Source organism: Aplidium turbinatum, chromosome 8, assembly GCF_918807975.1.
Source record: "Aplidium turbinatum chromosome 8, kaAplTurb1.1, whole genome shotgun sequence".
Lineage (NCBI taxonomy): Eukaryota > Metazoa > Chordata > Ascidiacea > Aplousobranchia > Polyclinidae > Aplidium > Aplidium turbinatum.
Genome location: NC_137479.1, coordinates 31,627,478 through 31,650,829, shown reverse-complemented (window position 1 = coordinate 31,650,829; position 23,352 = coordinate 31,627,478). Strand labels below are relative to the sequence as shown.

The 23,352-nt window shown below is 40.2% G+C and overlaps 1 protein-coding gene and 1 pseudogene across 1 annotated transcript; both read left to right on the top strand.

Annotated features, from left to right (window-relative positions):
* Window positions 1-4,838: 4,838 nt before the first annotated feature.
* LOC145776379 (myotubularin-related protein 10-like) lies at window positions 4,839-23,352 on the top strand. Its single transcript, XM_082587777.1, has 19 exons — window positions 4,839-4,960; window positions 6,079-6,189; window positions 9,858-9,965; window positions 10,320-10,389; window positions 11,047-11,183; window positions 12,017-12,107; window positions 12,448-12,574; window positions 14,808-14,895; window positions 15,304-15,440; window positions 16,462-16,544; window positions 16,892-17,041; window positions 17,468-17,685; window positions 18,370-18,549; window positions 19,124-19,224; window positions 19,601-19,817; window positions 20,574-20,799; window positions 21,031-21,191; window positions 21,456-21,654; window positions 21,803-23,352. Exons 1-19 carry the CDS (start codon window positions 4,901-4,903, stop codon window positions 22,216-22,218), a joined length of 2,880 nt encoding a protein of 959 aa, XP_082443903.1. The 5' UTR covers window positions 4,839-4,900; the 3' UTR covers window positions 22,219-23,352.
* Window positions 8,242-9,185, top strand: LOC145775406 (uncharacterized; annotated as a pseudogene).

Below are 23,352 nucleotides of genomic sequence, written 5' to 3'. Positions count from 1 at the left end.
TTCACAAATTTGTAAATATTTTGCAATTAAAAATAGTTTGACAGAAAAAAAATTAGCAGTTTATTTATCAATTATGTTATCACAACATGTGTCAGTTTTTTACACCAACTATATATGTGACTTGGTTCTTGGTTTTCAAAGAAACGTTTTTAAAAACTACGGTACATTTTTTATGAAAATAAAATTAAAAATAGCATTCTGACTTTCCAGCGGCATAAAAATAAATATGTCAACAAGAAGTGCCTTTATCAGGGTCTGCATGTTTCTGTCATTGCATTATTTACCGCGTGTTTTTTTACTGGATGTTTTATTGGGCGGATTGCGCAGAATTGTTCTGCCAAAATGACAGTGGTGTTCAAACGCATTTTGGAATTAAAGCAGCAATCACAAAATGCGCAATTGCAATTTTAATGCACACTACAATACCACCAAATTATTACATGCTTAAGAGTAGGCCTACCATGAAAATATCTTTTTTATAAACAAAAGTAAATGTTTAATTGAATAAATACGATTTTCAAAGGTCTTTAATATAAAATTGTCGCAAATACGCACATAGACTGATAGGTGGTAGTTTCAGAATTGATTTTTTACTCAGAAAATGCATTTGAATGTGATTTAAATGCATTTTTCTCAGAAAATGCATATGGTGAATTGCGTAGACTAATCATTTTGTATCCATTATACGGAAGGAATATATAGCCATCAAGTCAGCTGCTTCCATTATTTTGTCTTGCAAAAACACAGCTGCATGTTCTGCAGTGATGCCACACCCAACTATTTTTTGAAAGTTGCACTTGTACAGACTTTCCACCGGATGCAACCTATTTTGTCCTGAACACTTCGTACCCCGATTTTGTCCCCTGGGGACAAAATAGGGTGAATCCTTAAACATTTTTAATCCTGACGTCATTGCATTCGCTGAAAAAATTTGTCGACTTGCCTTCGTTAAGAAACTCCAACATCGGGAGCTCCCACTCTCGCATGTAAGGCAACGTCAACCAAAGGGTGTGAGGACTAGTGACCCCCCCTGCAGCATATACAATTGTTGCGTGAATATAATTTGCAACGCCTTTAACAATTGATGACATTGAATCAGCGTAACAAAGGTGAATTCTTCGCTTAGAATGGATGGGAGGGGTGTAACCTAGTTCGTACCCTGAACAGTTTGTACCCACAGTTCGTACCCTGAAAAGATCGAGAGAAAAAATTAAAAAAAGCCAAAGTCACTGATTGGAGTTTCTGCAAACAAACAAACTGAAAGATCGAGAGAAAAAATAGAACAAAGCCTAAGTCGCTGATCGCAGTTTCCGTTTTTCCGCAGTTTCCGCAAACATTTTAAAATTTCCGGTAATAATCCTAAGAGTTTGCTGAAGTCGCTGATTGCAGTTTTCGCAAACATTTTAAAAGGATTAGGGTTGGGATTGGAGTTTCCACAAACATTTTAAAATTTCCGGTAATGATCCTGAGAGTTTTTGTTTGTTTGCGGAAACTGCGATCAGCGACGTCGGCTTTGTGCTATTTTTTCTCTCGATCTTTTCAGAGGGAAAATTTTAAAATGTTTGCGGAAACTGCGATCAGCGACTTCGGCTTTTTTTAATTTTTCCTCTCGATCTTTTCAGGGTACGAACTAGGTTGCATCCGGATGGGAGTACCTATTTCTGCACTAATCAGCGCAATTTAGTTCAAGTCTTACATCACAATGTCTGGCTTTGACCATTGCATAGACATGTGTAATTGTGTATTGCATTTGTTTGCCCAGACATTGCTTTTAATGATTGGCATGCTTGAACATGAAAACAAGCTATTTTTCTTATCTCTAAAAAACAAAGTCAGGCGTTGTCAAAGCTGCCATTTCCAATTAGAATATTTTTTTTTGGATTATAGTGATTCCCCTAAACACGAGTTTTTGGTAAAATAACCCTAAACAAGAATTTCAAATAAAACAGGCCAATGTTTGTTTAAACTCAAAAATTGAAATGGCACAAGTAAGAAGATTGCTATCCCTATTTCTGCACTAAAAATTAGACCAAAACCGCTTTTCAGATTTCAGCAATCAGCTAATGTTTCACCATTCATCTAGACCCAAAACCCTGTCTCTAATAAAATTGAAAACTTTCTGACTGTCTGCACTAGGGTGGGCTGAAAAAACTTTTTTTTTGAAAATTACGAATGGGTGGGTCCTAATGCCTGGCAAATGACCCAAAAACATCCCAAATTTTTTTTGGGGAAATTGGGGGCAAAAACCAGCCTCCAACTCCCCCATCAAGGTCATGCGGCCGAGTCAAATTTCATGAAAATGCTGTAACTCGAGAACCGCTTGTGGTAGAAAGCTGTTCTTACACTCAAATGATGCAGAATAGTCATAATTCTATCTGTCCTAAATCAACTTTTCTTCGTAAGTAATATATTTATTGAGATATTTAGAAAAAACTGGTATTCCATGTTCTTATACGTACATTTGCATGTGCTTATCAAATCAGCCTTTCTAGATTTTCGCTATTAAAACTGCTGACATGCAAACTTCAGCAGTCAGCATTTGTCACCAAAGCATCTCTTGATGAGTTGGGTGCAATTGACAATTACTGTAGACGTAGAATTAGACCAATGAACGTCTTAAGAGCGTTCATTAAAAACGAATACAAAACGATATACTAGCAAAATCTAAATATAAAATTGTCTCCACTCCTGCACACATGAAAGACCATTCAGTTGCAAAGTTATCATAGCAGTGTACACTGTACAGTATGATGTTCTGCAGTGTATATATAACTGAAATGTTGTAGTCTACCTGTATTCTAACTGGCTTGACAAAACGTTACGTTGGCGACACATGAGGGAGGGGAGGTTGGGGGTCAAAAATTTGGAAAAACAGCATTATGTCATATTTGAACCTTCCCTAAGACGTTTCACAATCAAAATACTACTGGCATCTTAGTTTTAGTAATATATATAAAGTTGCAGTGAAAAACAGTGTCAATCAATCAATAGTTTACTTGTCAGTAACAGGAACATGTTTGAAATATGCAAAATGTCCCGGATGATTTAAATCCGGACATCTCCATTTTCCCAGCATGTGACGTAATATCTGTTGCATCCATACTGCCTCTTAAAGGTAACAAATGGCAATGCACTAATTATGATGCCATAGTACGTCTCGCGCGCACTCGTTACGCAGAGCGAGTCAAAATATTTGAAGACTTTGTTAAATCATTTTAATTCCTCCGTGTTGTTTTTGTGTTTCTTATGCTGTGTTGTTCATTTTAATTTCTTTAATAAATTTCTTTTTTTTCACTGTTGCGTTGTGTAATGGCGTCCGCTCCGATAGCTCAGTTGGTTAACGCGTGACTTCTGGAACGAAGAAGCTTCAAGATCAAGCGGCGCTGGTTCGACTCTCGGTGTGTGCACTTGAGCAACGCACGTTAAGGACTGCTCTCCATTCAGCTACATAATGGATGGAATAATTCCCTGGCAACAAGACTTCAACAATCGGAAACTTCACTTTGTCAATCTCGGTGACCGGGCCTGCGTCAGTGATTCAAAGCTTCTACAAGTATGCGAAACTGCCAGGATTAAGCTCTGCAAGAAGCTTTCCCAGTCCGAGCATAAAGATTCAATCAATCAATTGATGAGTAATGTCATCACTGCTATTGTGTTCTCAAGTCTTTAAAATGTTTGGATTGATATTTTTTCACTAAGTAAATAAGAATTAGGAAAATTGCGGATCCGCTGTAATTTATACATATTTTCCTACAGACCAACATCGTTTTCGGAATCCATTACGCCAAGGTTTGTTTTTTTTTTCGGATTCTGAAACTATGTGAAATAATCAGTAGCTAACCATGTCAAATGGAAGCAAATTTATTCCAAAATAAACGTGCAATTGAAAGATTTGTTGTATCCACGAATTTCCCCAATTTCGCATTTACGCAGTAGGCATTTTTCCCCTTCCACGAAAAATTCTTCCATATTTCTGAAGTTGATGGAGTTTTCGCCTGAAATAAGTTGTTTTGTATGGTAGACGCAAGTAGCTAGAAGTGGATTACCACCAAAAAATATATTTTCAGAATTAAAGAGTGGGTGATGAAAAATATTTTGTGTTTCAGAAAAAAAAGATCGTGCTTAGGGGAATGACCATATACTTAGGGTTACATGTAGGGGTTTGAGTTGAAGTTATGGTCTAACAACCCTTGAAAATGCCTTCTCATCCTTACAAACATAAACAGTGCCTACTTTTGCCAGTTCTGTAGTTTTAGCCTGCAAAGCTAGAGTACTTTTACTTTCCAGTTACGAGAAATGTTTTGTATTTGCCAATATTGTTGATATCTTTGGTTTTTGTTTATTTTATACCAACTTTCATCTTGCAACACTAACGATAGGTATTTAGATATTATTATAGTACTGTAGCCTATATTAGATATTATGTATAATAATAGAGATGCCCTTTTTTAAGTAAGCTCTCAAAGTAAGTTTGATTGAAAAAAAGTTATATACTTTGAACAATGTCTTTTTAGACATTAATATTAAACAAATAAAAAAGAGTCAAAAGTCATGTAAATTTCACTTTGTGTGGAGCTACATGTGCTTGAGAGGTTACTGTTATTTCTTTATTCACTTGTTAAGTTTGACTGGTTTGGAAAGAGGGTTTTGTATAAAATCAGTCAAACTTTTGAAAGAAATGATTTATTGTTGTAAACATTGTACTACGTACTAGACTGAAAATGATCCTCAAATTCTTTTTCAGTCTATGGTACAATGTTTACATCAATAAATGTAAACATTGTATATACTAAATTACATCAATCAAATAACTAATTTGAATAATATCCTTCAACAGGATATATTTCAAATTAGGAAAAAATGAGCTGAAATATTTAGGTTTCAAGCATTTTTCAAAAATATGTCAGATACGATTGGCACTTTCAAGTCTTACACGTATCAAGCAGAAAAAGACTTTGTGGTGAGAATGTTTGCAATTGCTTCAATTCACTGTTAATATATTTGTATGGTCGATATGATGTTACAAGAAAAGTTGATTTGTGGTGCGGAACTTAAATATTGCTAGAAAAGCTTTATATAGCTTGATGGAGCAGTTCTTTGAAAACAAATGAAACCACATACTTCCAAGTTTTAAACTACATAATTGTTAAACAATATACAAAGCTCTTAAAACGAGGTAATTGTTGATTGTATGCTTTAGGGTCAGAAAATAGCAAAGGTTGTGAAATGTGAAGGCACCATTCACACACGTCACCCTATATTTTGTGGTCAATTTCAATCTATGACATCATGGCAGTTTTGACCTGGGCTCAGACTTGTACACCAGCTCCCAATATTCAATCTTCCATAGGCTATTCAACAAGAAATTGCTGAACCATTTTTGAGTTTTGTGACGTTTTCAGCTCAATAATTGAAGAAGTTCATGTTAACAACATTTGGCAATCTTTATATCGGTGACCAAGATCAATAAACATCTGAAAGAGTTTTTCAATCTGGTTTTTGTCTTTTGTCAATTTTGTTTTAATTCCTACATATTACAAGTACCGTACGGTATCTTTTATTTTGTTGCTCTGGCAAGAACTTCATGAGGAGAAAGGATCGCACAATTTACTGTCATGGTTTTGTTTGCATTTAATGATTTTAATTTCCTTTCATGGCGGCACTTATACAGCTGTTTTGTTAACCATTTACATCACTTAACATAGTTTTCACTTCACACAAACTATTGAACACTGTTTTGTCTCAGAATTAATATAGTTGCCGAAAGACATATTTTGCAAACACATGGTAGATATGTGGGCTAGGCTGGATTATGTCAGCACTTTTTATCGATGTATTTCATTAATTTTGTTCCTTTGCAGTTTGAACACTGCTTAAGAAAGAAGATAATTTCAATATTACAAGCTGTAGTTGGGCAACTGGTCTTTGGTAACAGTGTAGTGAAAAGAATTATGGTGTTGATTATTTTGACTGAATTTGAACTATTTGAACTGAATTTGTTATGGTGTTGATTATTTTGACTGAAATGCTAGTTGTGTCGTTTTTGGAAAGTTAACCCAAACATTGTGTGGTATTTAGAAACAGAAAAAGCTTGCAAAGGGGTATCAAAAAGTGTACGAGCTCCCACCAGAAGATGAAGTCAACCTGTTGCTGTTGCCTGGGGAGTTGGCAGTGAAACATGCAAAGAAGGTATTTAAATGATGTGCCAGGTCTTGGTTTCAAATGCAACATGTGATAAACTTTATGTATATAAATGAAATATGTTCGACCGTGGCCTACGATATAACACGGCCGGATATCGTGCCGCAAAGAGAAAAAATTAGAGGGGTAACGCTTTGCGTCTGGCAACACTGTCAGTTCAATTTTCACCATTTAATTTCATTCTCTGAAGTTACTAAACTGTAGCCTAAATGTAAAGTGTTGCTGTTGCAGAACAGCTCCTATAAAACCAAAGCTTTTAAAATGGTATCTGTTGCAAGAGTAGGCACTAAGTAGCACCAGTAATCATACACCATTTTAACATCTTTGGTCTTGTTAAAACCTTTGCTGTAGCAAGCAGTATCAATTTTGCTGACAAAACAGCAAATGTAATTCGGAGTGGCTATTTTTACCCACATATTGCCATGGTCACAATCAGGTTTTGCCAGAGTTAGGATTAAAGTTAGGATGGGTTAAGCTAAGGATCTTTGCCCAGGACTAAAAAAAATTCCAAAATACAAGTTTTGTTTTCAACAGCTTTGAACTTTTCTCAAATTAGGGCAGAATTCCTTATCTGGCAATGCTATTAAGCCATATCTAATCTAATTTGAATTGCTGATTGGAGCAGCTTGTTAATGCTTGAAGATAAACAATAACAATAATATAGCGATAACTTTTTGCACAGAAAATATTACTTAGCAATAGTGCCTAACAGGTTAAGGTTTTAGTGCAGTGATGACACCACAGGGTAGACGTATATTGTGCTGCAGTACTAAGTTATGCTCTATGTTATAATCTGCAATAATGGGAGGTATTACATTATTTGTCATTAAATTGTTCAGTTTTGTGATGTGATCTAGGCCGTAGTCAGGATCGAGAGCAGCAATTAAATAGTTTGCATTTTTTCCAAAAATCCTTTTATTAACATTTAATAATTTGATGTCGAATTTTTGAAAAATATGCTTGTACAAAGCCCAGAAGCAACCAAACTAGAGGAAATTTTGGCTGATATTCCAAAAACCACTTGGTTATAACCAGTATATATTTGTCAAATGTCACAAGGTTGAACAGACATAATCATGCACATTAAAATTTTTCTGTGGAAGTCAAGTGCCTCATTTTTGTCAATATAGCTACAGCCTTGGTTTAGATAGTTTATGTGCTTATACTGTAATTGTACTATATTAATTATAAAATACGTTTGTAGCTTAAGCAATATTTGGAATACCGTTAATCGGGGTGACTTTTGACAGTCAGTGTGACTTTGACATTGATTATATCAAAGTCACACTGAACGTCAAAATTGAACAATGGTGTCCAAAATTCTGTATAGTTGTGTTTTTATGATAGTAAATTTGTATTTTGTGTTGTCTTTGTAGATACTGATTAAGTTTGATACTATACTGTAACAATTATGCCACGAGTCTACAAACGAAAAGCTGGGTCGAGGGGGTATCAAACTGCATATACTCAAGTAGACCTAGAAAATGCTGTGGGGCAGGTGCAGAATGGACGATTGACCATTCATGCTGCATCGAAGCAGTTCAAAATACCATATGGAACGGTTTGGAACAAGACACGTCCAACAGTGAAACATGCAGGAAAACCAGGTGGATAATCAGTGTTATTGGCTGCTGAAGAGACAGCACTCGTAAAAGTCATCAACCACCTAACTGATTGGAAATTTATATTATCGTCTTCTGACATTCGTTACCTTGTACAAGATGTTAATCGACAAGGTAAAACCATAAAAATCTTCCGGGGAAAACCTGCCTGGTTGGGACTGGCTAAAAAAATTTAAGGAACGTAAACATCTAACACAACGACTTGCTGACAATGTGAAGCCAAGTCGTGCTGAAATTAGTTCAACTATCGTGAAAGAATATTTCAAAAACATGAGGAACTGAATGGGGTAGAGCCCTAAAACGTGTACAATTATGATGAAACCAATGTAACAGACAATCCAGGGGCTAAACAGTGCATTGTGAGAAGAGGACTTCGAAGAGTGGAAAGACATCACACTCCAAGCAAACCGTGAGCATGATGTTTTGCGGAAATGCAGTGGGAGAGTATCTCCCTCCGATGGTCGTGTATAAATCAAGGAATCCCTATGCTGGTTGGACGGAAGGTGGCCCACCTGGTGCATTATACAATCACTCAGTTAGTGGTTGGTTTGATTCCACTACGTTTGAGAAGTGGTTCAAGTTGTTTCTGGACTATGTAAAGGAGAAGCCTGGGAAGAAAGTGCTTATTGGGGATAATTTGGCATCACATTTCAGTACACAGGTGATAGCTGATTGTGAAGAAAATGATATCAAGTTTATCAGTTTAGTACCCAATGCAACCCATCTACTTCAACCACTGGATGTTGCCGTATTTGGGCCAGTAAAGAAGATGTGGAGAATGATACTGGAGGACTGGAGAAAGGAGAGCAGAGTGAGGGGCAGCATACCAAAGACTGTGTTTCCATCGCTTTTGAAATGACTGTGTAACTAGATGGAGGAGAAAAATGAAAACCTTGCAGCTGGATTCAAGGCTTGCGGTCTAGTACCTCAGGATGAGCAGCAGGTGCTTAAGCGTCTCCCTGATACAAACAATAATCCAATGAGACAGTCCAAGAGGCCCTGGGAGAAGTTGTGGCAAACATGTTGAAGGAGCACCTGTCTCCACCAGCAACAACACGTCAAAAACGTGGCCCCAAAGTAGCAGCAGGGAAGGCATATACGTCTGAAGACATAGCTGCACTAAAATAAATGTCGAAGATGCCATCTAGAACAGGATCTGGAAGTACCAGTAGTCAGAGAGGCAAGAAACGCAAGGTCATTGAAGTACCATCAAGTTCTGAAGAAGAAGATGAAAGCGAAAGTGACAATGACGGTAGCTGTGATACTTTGCCACATCGAATTTTCAAGTTTTGGCTGACCAGATTAGCAATTGAACCAAGCATATCAGCGTATGATTACAATTTTATGTTGAATGCTTTTTAACGCATCATTATGTCCATAAATTGTTCAGAAATGTAAAATATTTTGTCTGTTAAGCATTGTAAAGCTGTTAGTATATGCAACTTTGTGCAGAAAAGTTACCCCTCTAATTTTTTCTCTTCGCGGCACGATATCCGGCCGTGTTATATCGTAGGCCACGGTTCGACCTGCAAAATTACACAGTTCAATGAAAATTTTGTCTGAAAAGAGCGTTTTAAGTAACTTGATTGTGTGCTGAAGCAAAATCTGCAATCATTTTGTGTAAGGAATCTGACTCAATATATTTTTATTGTAGTGTCTATTATGTTGTTACGACATTGTGAAAAAGGAAGTATTCTTCCTGTCTATCAGCAAATAACAATTCTTGTCATAAACTTCAAAACAATAGCTATCTATAAAAGTGATGATACATCTGGTCTCACATTCAAACAAAAATATATAATATTTGCAGCTTCCACTATCTCGCAAATTAGACATAACAGAAACAATCTGACTACAGATTCCAAACCAGTATTGTTATCTGTAAACATAATGTAAAGTCTGGGCTACTATGTTGCATCATGTTGGCCGCAAAATGCATTTCATACCTCACTCTGAAAGTCCAGCAAAGAAGTACTTTGTTGCAGCACAGCACCTTTGTTGCCTCAATGTTTACTCGAGTTGTTCTATGATCAGGTGATAAAATACAACATCGCCGATGACCCATCCAGGGGAACATCTGGGACATTAATCTGCACCAACTTCCGTGTCATCTTCATGAGCGAACAGTCTTCGTATGCTGTGGTAGGTTTTTTGCGGGCTTCTCACAGTTACAATTGAACCATATTAAATTTTACTGTCACTTCAACGTCATTGAAATTGAGGTCTGATTGTTTTTGATTGATAAAAATGAAATTTATGTTATATAAGTCATGTTTTATAAAGTTTGCTTTTCAATGCTGTACTATGTGAACATGTTTATGTCTAATTGTGTGGAAGCATGAACTTCCTATTTTCTCAGTGACCAGAATTAGTCTTATTTTGAAGTTTATCTATTTGCGATTAAGTGAATGTTTCATGACAATCTTCCCTAATTTTTTTTTTTAGTGACGTGGGCTTTGTTACTTGAACAGTTGAACATGTTGATATTTTTTCTAGAATCAGTTGCCGAATCGACTTATCGGCGATCAGGATATCCCTTTGAACGATATCGATTCTATCTATGTTGGTAGGTGGTTCCCTTCTTGAAATTATTGATTCTTGTTTAATGTTTACCCATACTTACGTTTGGTGGGTAACAATTTAGACTAGGTGGATGAGAAGGCAAGGAAGCCATCCCCAGTGTCTACTTTCAGGCATGCCTTTAACTGTTGTTAAAACTTAGCTACATGCTCATGAGAGAGTGGTATCGAACCGGAGCCCTATTGAGCGCCATACAAAGGCTTTTATCATCAATGTTTTTGATGATGCAGAAAGTCACAATGATGATGCATAAACACTTTAAATTAATGTAAAAAGAAGGATTGCTATCTGTGTAATCGCAATCTAGCAAGTCAGTTGCTCAGTTATTGCTAGCGCATTATGGTTCTGGACTGCCGCCTGAGTTTCCAGCCGCAGTTGTAAGTTTTGAGCAAATTATATCATCCCTGGCTGTAATTGTTTCATTTCTACAACGTTGCGATTTTACAAATTTGTGGAAGAATTACTCAAGCAATTCCAGTAACAGCCATTGCAAAGCTGCAGCAGCCATCTTAATTTTCTTGCTAGTATGCAGCAGTTAGGCACCAAAGCTGTTGTGGAACGATATATGTTAAAATCTCAAGACAATTTACGTGAGTGTGTTTTTGTAGCCGTGCTCGAATCTCAAGTTTGTTTTGTTGTTCAGAATACCCAACGAAACGTAAACGTCTCTACCCGGGTTCCAATGTCAAGGAAGGAATCAGAAGACTGGAAATTCACTGCAAAAGTTTCAGGGTTGCCGCTTTCAATTTCAAACTTACAGTCAAGCACGAGGAAGAATGGGTAAGCAGCAGTCTTCTTCGCTGATCAATGTCTTCCATACTCTTGTGAAGCTGTTGGTACGGTGTTGTGTTGACTTAGCATGGTTGACCACACTTTGAATGAACGGCCAATCTATTCGGGTTTGTAACTCGTCATCGAATAGCCCAGGTTGACCATACTTTGAATGAACGGCCAATCTATTCGGGTTTGTAACTCGTCATCGAATAGCCCAGGATAGATAAACTTGGTAAATAATTAATAAAATAAACTGCGGATCTTTCACTACCCTTACAACGATCCAGCGGTATTTTGTTGCACTTAGGTTGTATCTTGTCGACTACAAGTTGCATTTACCGATCCTGGCGCGTGTTGCGTTGTAGCTATGTGGCTGTTATGACATTTTTTACGTTGATTCAACATCTACAGCTTGTAGCTACATGAAAATTGACCAAGTGTAGATGGTTGTTACCCGGCCATCAAATCAGTCATTTTTACGTCGATTGCAAACGTTGAATCAATGCAAACAATGAATGTTTTTCCGGCTAGTATGTTGCTGTGTGTGCCATCACGTCGGTTGGAGTTTCTGCTTCTAATGATATTGGACTAGCTCACCAGAAATAGCAAAGTGTTTATGTCGGTTCTTTATCCCTTTCATTGGCCACTTATCCCACTCCTACTTTACCGAAGTTGTGAGTTGGTTTTGTTGGTAAATCAAATAAACCGAATAGATCGTCAATATTCATTTGAGGTAACGTTAATGCATAGAGTGTGTTTATAACCCATGGCAACCTCCAACAACTTATTCTCGCTATAGCGATTTCAGTGTAAACTAATGACCCGGCTCGCCATTGCAGGTGATCACAGCCATCCTCCACCACGCCTACCCCACTGTCGTTTCCCTGCTATTTGCATTCGACTACAAACATGGCCTCAACTTACAACATGGTATGATGGCCTGCTTGGTTTCATCAACGTAAAATCGTGAATACGTCAAATTAGTAGAGGTAGCTGTATGGAGTGCTTTAGAATGCGTATTACAATAACGGAAAGAACAGTGATTTTCCTCTTTCTACCAAGAAAGTTCAGGCAAGTAGCTGCTTCAAATGGAATCATAGATTGAATCGGTTTTACTTCCAACTTGGCTGAAGATCATTTTCTTTGATCTAAGCTGCTGTAGATATATTACCGAGTAACATCCAATCGGCTTAGCTTGCTTTAATTTGGAGGGATTTGAAAGTGTAATACTTGCATTGGTTTGTGGTTGATCGTTCTCATTTTACCGCAGTAAATAACACGACGAAAGTGGCCGCGTTTCGTTCCTACAAGGACTGGGAGGCCTTGCTGAGTCACCATCAACTGGAGGAGCATTGGAGGGTGTCTTCTGTGAATCAAAGCTATACTGTATCGGAGACGTAAGTCGCAATTTCGATTCGTGTTCAATTGTTCAGTGCAAATTATTTATTTGTCCATAAGCGAATGTCACATCAGCAGTCTAGCAACATACTGTACCATGATGTCATGAAATTGTCATTCATTGTCATGAACACGATTGGCTTCATGTATTTGTTGGTCATTAGACTCATTACATCGTGGAATGACTCCCAGCCTCAAGCGAGGTGCAAAGAATTTAATTGGTTTTATATTGGTTGCATGCATTTGTTGTGTCTTTCGTCATATATTAATCCTTTGCATGTGATCTCCGTCTGCAGTATCAATCAGCGATTAAAACAGCGCAGTGCTTACCTTTCGTGCACCACAAAGTAAATATGTATGCGTTATCATCAAAATTAACTTGCAGAATTAAAATATAGAGCCACGCTGCCACTAACTCTGTTGAAGCGATTGCTCGGTAAAACTTAATGTTTGTTGCACAAAATGAGTTTCCGGTTTGACAGATGTTCTTTTAAACCTGTTCTATTTGCTGGCTTGTCGTATGTAGTTTAACTACAAGTGATGTTTGTCCATATACAGTATACTAAAATTTCATTGAATTTGTGGCAGCCTACTACGTCCTGCGGTTTTGTTGGAAATATTGTGGACAAGCAACGTACCAAAACAAATTTTAAGCAAGATGACGCCCATGCTCATGAGTTGTTCATTAGAACCGGTTATGAGTTATGGTTATGAGGTTATTTCACAAGCAAATGAATTTGATTTATAGCGATGACTAACCAGAGAATCGAACTTGTAACCTAGCGCTTCCCAACGTTTTGTTTTACCCTTCAACGTATATTTGCTGTTGTTTGTTTGTAAACAGTCGCATGTTGGTTTCAAATAATTCCCTTCTCTGCTTGAGCCCACTGACGCATCCCACAACACTTTCACCAACGTTGATTTGAAGCGAGAGCCACGTTACTTTAATGGCAGGAAATAATTTCAAGTGAGCTTGGTTGGGACGCATTATGTTATAGCAACAGCACATGGTGTTTGACGTTAACTCAGAGCTGGAACACAGCTACTGCGTGTGCCATTGTCATGCGTCATAGCAGGTTGTGCTGTGAGTGGTTGCCAGTATTCTGTCGCTGTCTGTTGACTGCCTCGCGTCTTGTATGGCTTGAGGATCAATATCATGTGAACAATATCGCGGCTGGTTGCGTTCTATGACATTCTAGTGGTTTTAGAGCTACGACTGGCGCACCACTTTAATAGATGTGATGGTCATGATAGATTTGGACCACGAACCATAGTTTCCACCACCACCACCAGCTTGTTCTTGCTGGTTTCTGTCAATTTACTTTGTTCGTTCAAAGTTTTGCCTCTAATAATAGATGAGCAGTGTTAAGGCGAGTATTTAGCACTGGTCAAGTAGTCAACGAAAGTATAATCGTCAAAACTGATGTATCATTATGTTTGTTTTACGATTAAAAAATATCATTTTGGCAATTACATTTTGCCAAAGAGGCCAGCGTTGCCAGCTGCGCGTTTTGTCGCTTTCAAAGCTGATGAACTACCAGAACAAACAAACCGTGCGTTTTTTTTTTTTTTTTTTTTTTTTTTTTGACATTGCTTTGAAAATGTTCATGATATTTTGCTGTTGCGTTGCTGATGTTTATGGTGAGATTGATTGATCTTCGTTGTGGAACGAACCACAAATTCTCAAGACGAAGTTTATTTTGCTAAAACGCAGCTAGGTAGCTAACTAACGTGAACGTTAGACTATAGCTTACAACAGAAAAGCAAGCAAAACGAAACAAGGCGTTGTGGCGACAAAACCATCAACAGAAGACTACATAAAAATCACTTCAACCTTTATATTGCAACACTGGCATCGAAGGTCCACAGACAAATGATACCACACACGCATTTGCAGTACAACCAAAGACTTCATTGTCATCAGAGCAGAGAGGGGTTGGGGCGATTGGCTTGCCCCCTAAAACAAATGTACGGTAGCTGTATTCATAGTATTTTGCAAGGTCAGATTTATGTAACATCATTGTGTATTGTTAAAACCCCCCCTCCCCTAAACTACTTGCTGGATGCGCCACTGTATCAGAGTCATTATTAAAATTCAATAGTTGGAGTAGTGTTGTATCTCTGTTGAGATTTGATTGGCAGCTGTCAAAATGACGTCAATCAATTGTATTTGCTATTGAATGTACATCGGTTCGTGTGATGTGTTAACAATGTACTCGATGGTTCCTTCAGAATGTGTGAATACCTGGTCGTTCCAACACCGATGACCGACAGTATGCTGGAGAAAGCCGCCAATCAGTTCAACAACAATCGACTACCGGTGAGTTGGTTACGATCGCGGCATTGTGACGTATGGGTACGTTCAATCAACGTCAAATGACCGATTTTCTTAACTAGCTTTTATAGCGTGCTACAATTTTAACCGAACAAAATACGTTGTTTGACCGTAGAAACAATGTCTTCAGACGTTGAGTAACTGAGAAAGCAACAATTGTAAACTGGTCGTTCCAGTAAATTAATTATATAAAAGCATTGCGTTCTACATCTCCCTGTTACCACGAGTTAAAGGCAGTTGTAAAAGCATGCCAGGTGGTACTAAACAGTGGCACACAAAACCTTCCTCCTAATCTGAATTAAAGTCTCATTCCGTACGTATTAGACGTATTAAGCGCTCTATGCGAGTACTCCCTAGTGGACAGCCAATATTAAAAATCTTGTTTATTTGCAGACCTGGTGCTGGGCCACCAAGAAGGGGTGTGTCCTGGTCCGTTCCGCTGAACTCCGGGTCGAAACTGAGTTTGGAGGTGTGGAGAGTGAGTTTCATACCAACGTACAGAAGGCGGACACACAATGGAGATCGATAAAGTGAGTCAAGTTTGATTGGTGGAAGTTGATGAATTCAATGAAAGCGGGAAGGGTCGAATGAGTTCAACGTTGTCAAGTTTATAAGAATTGTGTTGCATTTTTGGCTCACTTGTTTTGCTGGAATATTGACATAAATTTTGTTGTTTGTTTTGCTAAGCCAGTAGTGACAGATGTGTGGCAGTAGTGACAGATGTGTGCCAGTAGTCACAGGTGCGTGGCAGTAGTGACAGGTGTGTGCCAGTAGTCACAGGTGTGCGACAGTAGTGACAGATGTGTGCCAGTAGTCACAGGTGTGTGGAGTGGTGACAGATGTGTGGCAGTAGTGACAGGTGTGGCAGCAGTGACAGATGTGTGCCAGTAGTGACAGGTGTGTGGCAGTAGTGACAGATGTGTTGCAGTAGTCACAGGTGTGTGACAGATGTGTGCCAGTAGTGACAGATGTGTGGCAGTAGTGACAGGTGTGTGCCAGTAGTCACAGGTGCGTGGCAGTAGTCACAGATGTGTGGCAGTAGTCACAGATGTAGTGACAGGTGTGTGGCAGTAGTGACAGATGTGTTGCAGTAGTCACAGGTGTGTGGCAGTAGTGACAGATGTGTTGCAGTAGTGACAGATGCGTGGCAGTAGTGACAGATGTGTGCCAGTAGTGACAGATGTGTGGCAGTAGTGACAGATGTGTGCCAGTAGTGACAGATGTGTGGCAGTAGTGACAGATGTGTGCCAGTAGTGACAGGTGTGTGGTAGTAGTGACAGATATGTGGCAGTAGTGACAGATGTGTGGCAGTAGTGACATTTGTGTGCCAGTAGTGACAGTGCAACTTTGCACAATGATATTGACGTTTCTTGGATTTCTTCTGCGAACCACTGGACCTTGTCATTAGCTGGGCTCAGCGGTGCGTCATAATGGGTTTAGGTATCGATCTTCTTTAATCCCGTTGTGCCCGGAGTTTTATTTCAACCACGCATTTTGGTTATTTTTCATGTTATTCCTTATCCTACATTTTTTATGTGTTTTCCTTCCCAGAATATTCGATATCGGAAAAATGTGCCCGAAGTGTCATCAGATACAAAGCAGCTTCGTTAAGCTGAAGAATATCTGCTGCCCAGGTAGGAGCTGTTTGGGACCATTATATGTGATGTTTTTAAATGACTGTTCAAACTATTTAAAATAGAAAGCTTTTTTGAAATCGACGCTTAGTATAAGACAATTCAAAACTTTGACAGTACTAATACTGACGTCTGACAATGCGATGCGCTGTTTTGTCTGGGGCTTGTTCGCGTAATGTTTAGTTGTTTTTAGAAATTTTGTTTTTTCTAAATTGATGTTATAAAACTGACGATGATACAGTATAGCTAGCTGTATGGCGAAATCCATATCCGATTATTAAAAATGAAGCTGGTGAACTGTGCGTGAGTGACAAGGCATCTTATACTAAATCTTTCTCCACTTCCAGCTTCCGAGGATGACTTCTACGATAAAGATTCTGGGTGGCTCTCTTCCCTACACGCCACCAAGTGGCTGCACCACGTCAGCGCTTGCCTGTCAGTAGCCTGTGACGTCACTGTTTGGATGACCAACAAAGACCATCATGTCGTCATCAGAGGTTGGTACGTCGTGACGTCACGAAGCCTACAACGTGCCACGTAGGATCTCGTGAAACACTTAAAACCTCCGTCGCTTTAAAATCCCCATAAATAGGTCGACAGCTTATCACCTATGTTGCTGTGAAGTTGATTCACGGTGGACGTTTACCTGTGCTGCAATATATCTGGCACTTCTCAGTGCGATCCTTGAAGTGATATCCATTACCCAGTCGATAAGGACTGATAGCTTAGAAGGGTATGAAGATCTCACACTTTGACACCGAAACGGCAAACAAACAAAAGAGAATAGGTCAGCAGTCCGTCCTTGTGCAACCATGATGTTCGAAAGTACAACACATTGGAACACGCATTTCGAAAAAGCTGGAATTGTCATAATAAGTTGACTTTGCAATCGAACAGCTTTTCAATCGCAGTTTATTCCTCAGAGCAATCCGGAATCGACCTTACACCGGTTATAACCAGTTTGGTCCAGTTGATGGCGGATCCATCCTGTCGCACCTTGATCGGGTTTCAGTCGCTCATCCAAAGAGAGTGGGTGATCGGGGGATTTCCCTTCCTGGACAGACTGGGGCACATACACCAACCTTCAAAGACCAAGGCGACCAACGCGAAGTCCTCGGAAGGCGAGGCTTCCTCTGGTGTGGTGAGTTCATCTTCAATAACAATTTCTTAACAAACATGCAAACTTTTTTGAATCGTTTTTTTTATTTTGTGATCAAATGTTTGTTTTTCCTCATGAAGAAAGGAGGAATCTCTTTCAAGATTCCACTAGAGGTCATTTCCATGTCTGCTCATCTCATCCACTTAGATCTAAATGAAACTGAATAAACTTGTGAGGATCTGTACACGACGTTCGGAGGCACGTTGGTTCGACCCCGCTCAAGCCCACTCGGCTGTGTGTAGTAGAACCATGACCTGGCCAACTAGAGACAGGTAGCCATAGTGGGACACATAATGACATCCACGAAGATCGGCTTCCTCGTCGTGAGCTTCCACTTAACCGAAACGGTCAATCATCATGTCTAACTAACGTACGACAAGAACAATGTTGAAGAATCGTATCTTATTAGGGTTTATAAATTGGTCAGATTTATTTGTTTTCATTTAATCTTTTATTGTTTCATTGCCAAGCCAGCCGTGGTTTACAAACTGTGGCTCACTGAACATTGAATGGGCATCGTCAGTGTTCGGTTGTCTCAGTGATCACTCCTAGGGTTTCTCAAAGTGGCCTCCTGGTTGCACAATGTAGTCATTGCCTTAGGATTCATCAGTACAACGATATACATGAGTTTGACTGAAACTGATGATACATTTCTTGAATCACTAGTCTCCTGTGTTCCTCCTCTTCCTGGATTGCGTTTGGCAGCTCCTCCGCCAGTTCCCCTCCTCGTTTGAGTTCACATCAACCTTCCTCACTTGCCTTCACGATGGGACGCGGACCCTGATCTTCGACACTTTCCTCTTCAACAACGAACGCCAGCGTAGTCGATGTGTACGGCAGTGCGAGGTGAGTGGAGCGAAAACTTTTGGATATCATTGGACCGAAATAGTTCTTTGATGCCTAATTTTGACACTTATGTGGCCTTCAGTTTAACGTATTCAATGAAATCCGATCGTCGCGTGATGCTCTTTGTCTCTTTTGCCATGTTTAGTTCACTTTTATGCATTTTGTATTTTTTTCATTTATAACAATTAAGTTGTTTGGATGCTTGATAAGGGCTAAAATGCTGTATAGCCAAAAACGTTTTAAATTTCGAGTTAATTCTTTTATATTACCTTAAATTTCTTGTTGCTCGATTTTATCTGCTTGTGGTTCCACAAAGATACCTCTCTACAAAAATTGTATTCTAAAGTTTATCTGTAACTATTATGCACACTCGTTGAAGCTTTGAACCAGTGACGCAGGCTTTGCCTCTGAGGTTGAGAGCTTTAAGTTTGAACTGATTGAAATGAAGTTTCTTTCGATCGCGAATCCACAAAGTGCAGAGAGCGTCATGATTTCATTGTTTGCGTCACTATATACGACTCCTGGTGTGACTCGATAGTTGCAGCGCTCACTCATATTAGATTTTGTTCCCCAGCAAAGTCAAACCGACCAGGATTGGGAGCCGCTACCGATATGGTCCTGGCTACATCAGTATGACGAAGCCGCCACAAGATTGTTCGTCAACCCTCTCTATAGGTCAGTGCTGGAAGATGAAACTACAAACTTGGAAAACTATTATTTGTTTAGTAAATGAAATTTAGTTCGTTAAATTTAGATGAAACATTTAACAAATAACTTCATTGACGCAACTACGAAAGTAATCGTCATTATTAATGTTGGCAACATTCTTTATGACATGAAAGAACTCCCTGTGACGTGATAAGGCATTGATAACGCCGAATGCATTGCGCTGTTCGTTTGTGCTGCCACCTTAGGTTGAGATGGTATGTTTTGTAAATTGTGACGTCACAGCATCATACCTTGTCTGAGTGGTTACGTCAATATGACGGCGTCATTGGTTGATTTTGTGATCTTGTTTTTTTTTAATTTCTGTTGACATATTTCCCAACAGATTAGCCGCTTCAGGATTGGTTGATGAGTACAATCCACCGACCCCTCCCATTTCTCGCAACCAATCAGACTCCTTTACGATACCGTTATCTGTAAGTTTGTCTCTTGACTCCCTGAACGTCATAGACGAAACCCAGCCCTCCCCCACCCGCGAGGACTCCCCAACCCCACTTGCAGAAGCGACATCTAGTGACCTAACCTCCCCAGATGAGCTGCAGGTTAGTTCCATTATTTTCTTGAATTTATTTGCTTGTAAGTTATTTTTCTTGACAGCTGTCTGAGGTGATCGCATTAACTTACCCTCGTATAAAGTCGCTCTTCTATTTCAATCCAGTTTTTAACCGTGAAATGAGTCAAACGTACAGACAGCTGACGTTCCCGTCCATTACAACTTTTATCACAAATCAAACCTTCCTCTTTGGTTGATATGTTTTGTTTTTCGAACAGTCCAAGGATCGAGGTCATTCTTGAGCAATGGCGTTGACTCGGGTTAGTTGTTTAGCCAAATGTCGAGCAGGCGTTGTATTAATTGATCATCCAATCCACGCAGACTACGCACAACGTTTGGCGCGTGATAGATGGTGCAGATGTTGTGGTCTGCGGTATGATGCGTCCTTTCTAGACAACAGCATTCCGGTTGGGTGGGAGGCAGTGTCGGAGATGAAACTTTAGAGTCTTGTGGAGTTCTTCCACTCCAAGCTCCATTGGTGGTCCACCTAGTTAGCCGCACTGATAGATTTGGTCTTCAGCGGTTTCCATCAGGAGTTGTGTGGCCAATTGGGTATCATCTCGATTTCAATCACCGGAGTTGCTCGCTTGCAGACTCAAACAGTCGAGTGGAGCAAGTGATTGTTTAGTGGCGCGACGACAGGATGGCAAGCTTGATAGAAATCTTCCTTGAGAGGAGGTTGTTTTGTGCTCACATGGGCGCTTCTGTGTCCCCAAAGTCAAACACATAATGCCTCCCCATGCAGGTTCACTACAGCAAACAGCTGGGGGTGCTCGTGAGGGTCGGGGCTGATGATGCGGCTGAAGGGGAGAAGAAGAAAAAGAATCGGTTCTCGTTCAGGAGAAAGAAGTCCTCGGGGAACATCCTGGCAGACCTGGAGCTTGCCTCTGCATCTGTTGATGTTCCAGCGGCATTCGTTGTCGCCTCCATGATTCAGCTCTCCAAAGCGAAGAGGGGAACCACCGTTGAAGGTATGTTGCGTTGGTCAGCAATATGATGAGATCAAAGGTGAAGCCTTCGCCTTTATTCTTCCATTTCCACACTCCTGTACAAGTTTAAGTCATCGATGTAGATCTGTTGAGTCCACTCACATTAGCAATCGATGGATGGACCACGTCCGCGGTTGTTGCGTCACCGTAGGTAGCAGCGACTTCTCTCGCACACGTATGGTTTTTTATTGACGTCACATGATTGTCTTCCAGGGGAAGTTCTCCTCCCGCGATGTGGGGTTCCTGACATCACGTTCTGGGGTTCGTGCCACTTGAGATGGGGCGGATGGTCTCAGATATTTGGGGGAGGCCCCATGAGCGTTTACCAGCTGGAGGCGATCTTGTTTGACGAGATACATTCCCTCAACAACAAGGTACATGATCGTGCTATGTTGTATTTACGTAAAGCGACGGTAGTTTGTGGTGACAGAAGCTTCTTCGGCGCCCACAAAAATGTGAAGCAAAGTAGCAAACACCACACCCCTGTGTTATGTTAGTCAGAAGTTGGTGTATTTTTTGACGTCAGCGCGACGTAATGATCTTTTGTGTTGTCGCTATATATTAGGGCACCGTCGGTTAGCCACAGCTGGTGTCGTCATCAATGACGTAATAATGACGTGACAATTTCATCATGACAGGCAATCCGACTTGAGCGGGAACTCGATGACGTTAGGACAAACGGCTTGGATGACGTCAGCAATGATGACAGCGGCATGTACTTTCGTCATCGGCCACCCGATGACTTGTCCGAGCAGACGATCGAGGATCCTCCTGAACTGATATCCAACTACTTCCCGTACTCCCCGGCCAAGGACATGAACAGGAAGCGGATACTAGGTAGGTGCTTATCAGGGATGTGGTCTGGCTACCTAATTACTGTTCACTTGATCGTCGTCAAATGAAAGCGTAACTGATCGTGTGCTGCTGCGTTATAATTAGTATGAGTATGAACGTAACCCTACCACCGATGTAATGCTTGTTCCAGGTCCGCCCGTGGCAAGCACGTTTCGCAGCGGTTCGTTATTCAGCCTTCCCAAGATCCGTGGCCGCCACTCCCGTACCTCGTCCGATATCTCTCTAGCGACACGTTCTGGTGAAGAACCCGCCTCTACCTCGAACACTGGAGGCGCTCATGCGTCATCGACTAGTTTGGACAGTCTTAGTGAGAATAGTTCAACTAAAACTTTTCGAAGAGTTGTGCCCAAGCCCCCTCCCCCCAAAGTTTTACCCAAGTCTCAAAAACCTCCTCCGAAACCTTCCCCTAAAGCTTCCCCCAAATCCCAAGATTCTCCCCCGAAAGCTCCCCTACAGTCCTTGAAACCCCCTAAAAAGGCTTTGATGCCCCCAGACAAACCTCTCGCACCCCCCAAGGAGCGCATCACTTACGTATCATCAGTGTGAGGTGTGACGTGACAATTGCAATTAATGACGTTATTGACTTTTGATCACGTCATCGTGACGTTACCTTATACCAATTTTGAGTATAGATTAATGAAATTGTGCCAATAACCGTTAATTTTCGTTGATTTAACGTCTTTGGTTGGTAGTTTGATCAGTCTCATGATGATTCAAATCGTCACACGCGACTCTGCACACCAGCAGCGTCGTCTGAAATGAGACCTCGTCAAAGCTGCTCAGGAAACTTCGGTGTTTCTTGCTTAACGATTGTATTCGCTGCAAAGGTGTCAATTGCACGAATTTGATTTATTTACTTTCGCTCCTCTCCACGTTGTTGTACAGCCCACTTTAATGAGACCGAACGAGTGGGCTTGGCCCCATCTACTTTATGCAATAACGACTTCTGAAAACCTTTGATTTTCATTAAAAATGGAAGTTTCAAGAGCTGGCCGTTCTAGTTGCACAGTTTGTGAGTCGTGCCTGACAACTCTGGAAAGCAAATATTGTGGACTCCATTGAATATTTTGTGCTGAGATTACTGATTTTGATGACGCAGCCGTCGTCGTGGTTGTTTGTTGCACGGGAGGTGCGAACGATGTTTAGAGCAACCATAGTTTCTACTCGACCTGTATTGTTATTGCAGACATGCGTTTGGTTGAACTTTCGTTAATTGACATATCTTTATGATTTTAGATTATTCAGTTCTTTGTTTTGAGCAAGTACTTGAGAGCAGTTTGCTCCTTTCATGGCGTTAGTTGAGGCATCCCAGTGTTGCCATGCTTCCAGCTGCATAGACTCATCGGCATCATATTTTGTAGTTTGACGTCCTTGTGCACTTAATTAGGACAAATTGTTATATAAAACGTAATTGACGTCATAGCGTTGGATTGGTACGCTGTGACATCATGATGACGTTGCTGGGTTTTCATTACGTACTAATTAGTAGCGAGGGTGCTGCGGGTGTCCCCTCTTTGCAAGTGCGGTGGCACAGGGTTGCCAGGTTATATTGTCGTTTTTTAAAAAGAACATTTGGATCTTGACAGAACCTAAAATGCTGTGGCTGGCTTGCAACGCTAAACGTTTCAAAAACTTCACCTTGTGCCATTTACCGAATGTACAGCAAAGTCTTTCAGCACT

Coding starts and splice junctions, on each gene's coding strand:
- LOC145776379 (XM_082587777.1), top strand. CDS start 4,901: ATGTCAGATACGATTGGCACTTTCAAGTCTTACACGTATCAAGCAGAA. Junction 4,961..6,078: donor AAGCAGAAAAAGACTTTGTG/GTGAGAATGTTT, acceptor TGTGGTATTTAG/AAACAGAAAAAGCTTGCAAA. Junction 6,190..9,857: donor CAGTGAAACATGCAAAGAAG/GTATTTAAATGA, acceptor TTCTATGATCAG/GTGATAAAATACAACATCGC.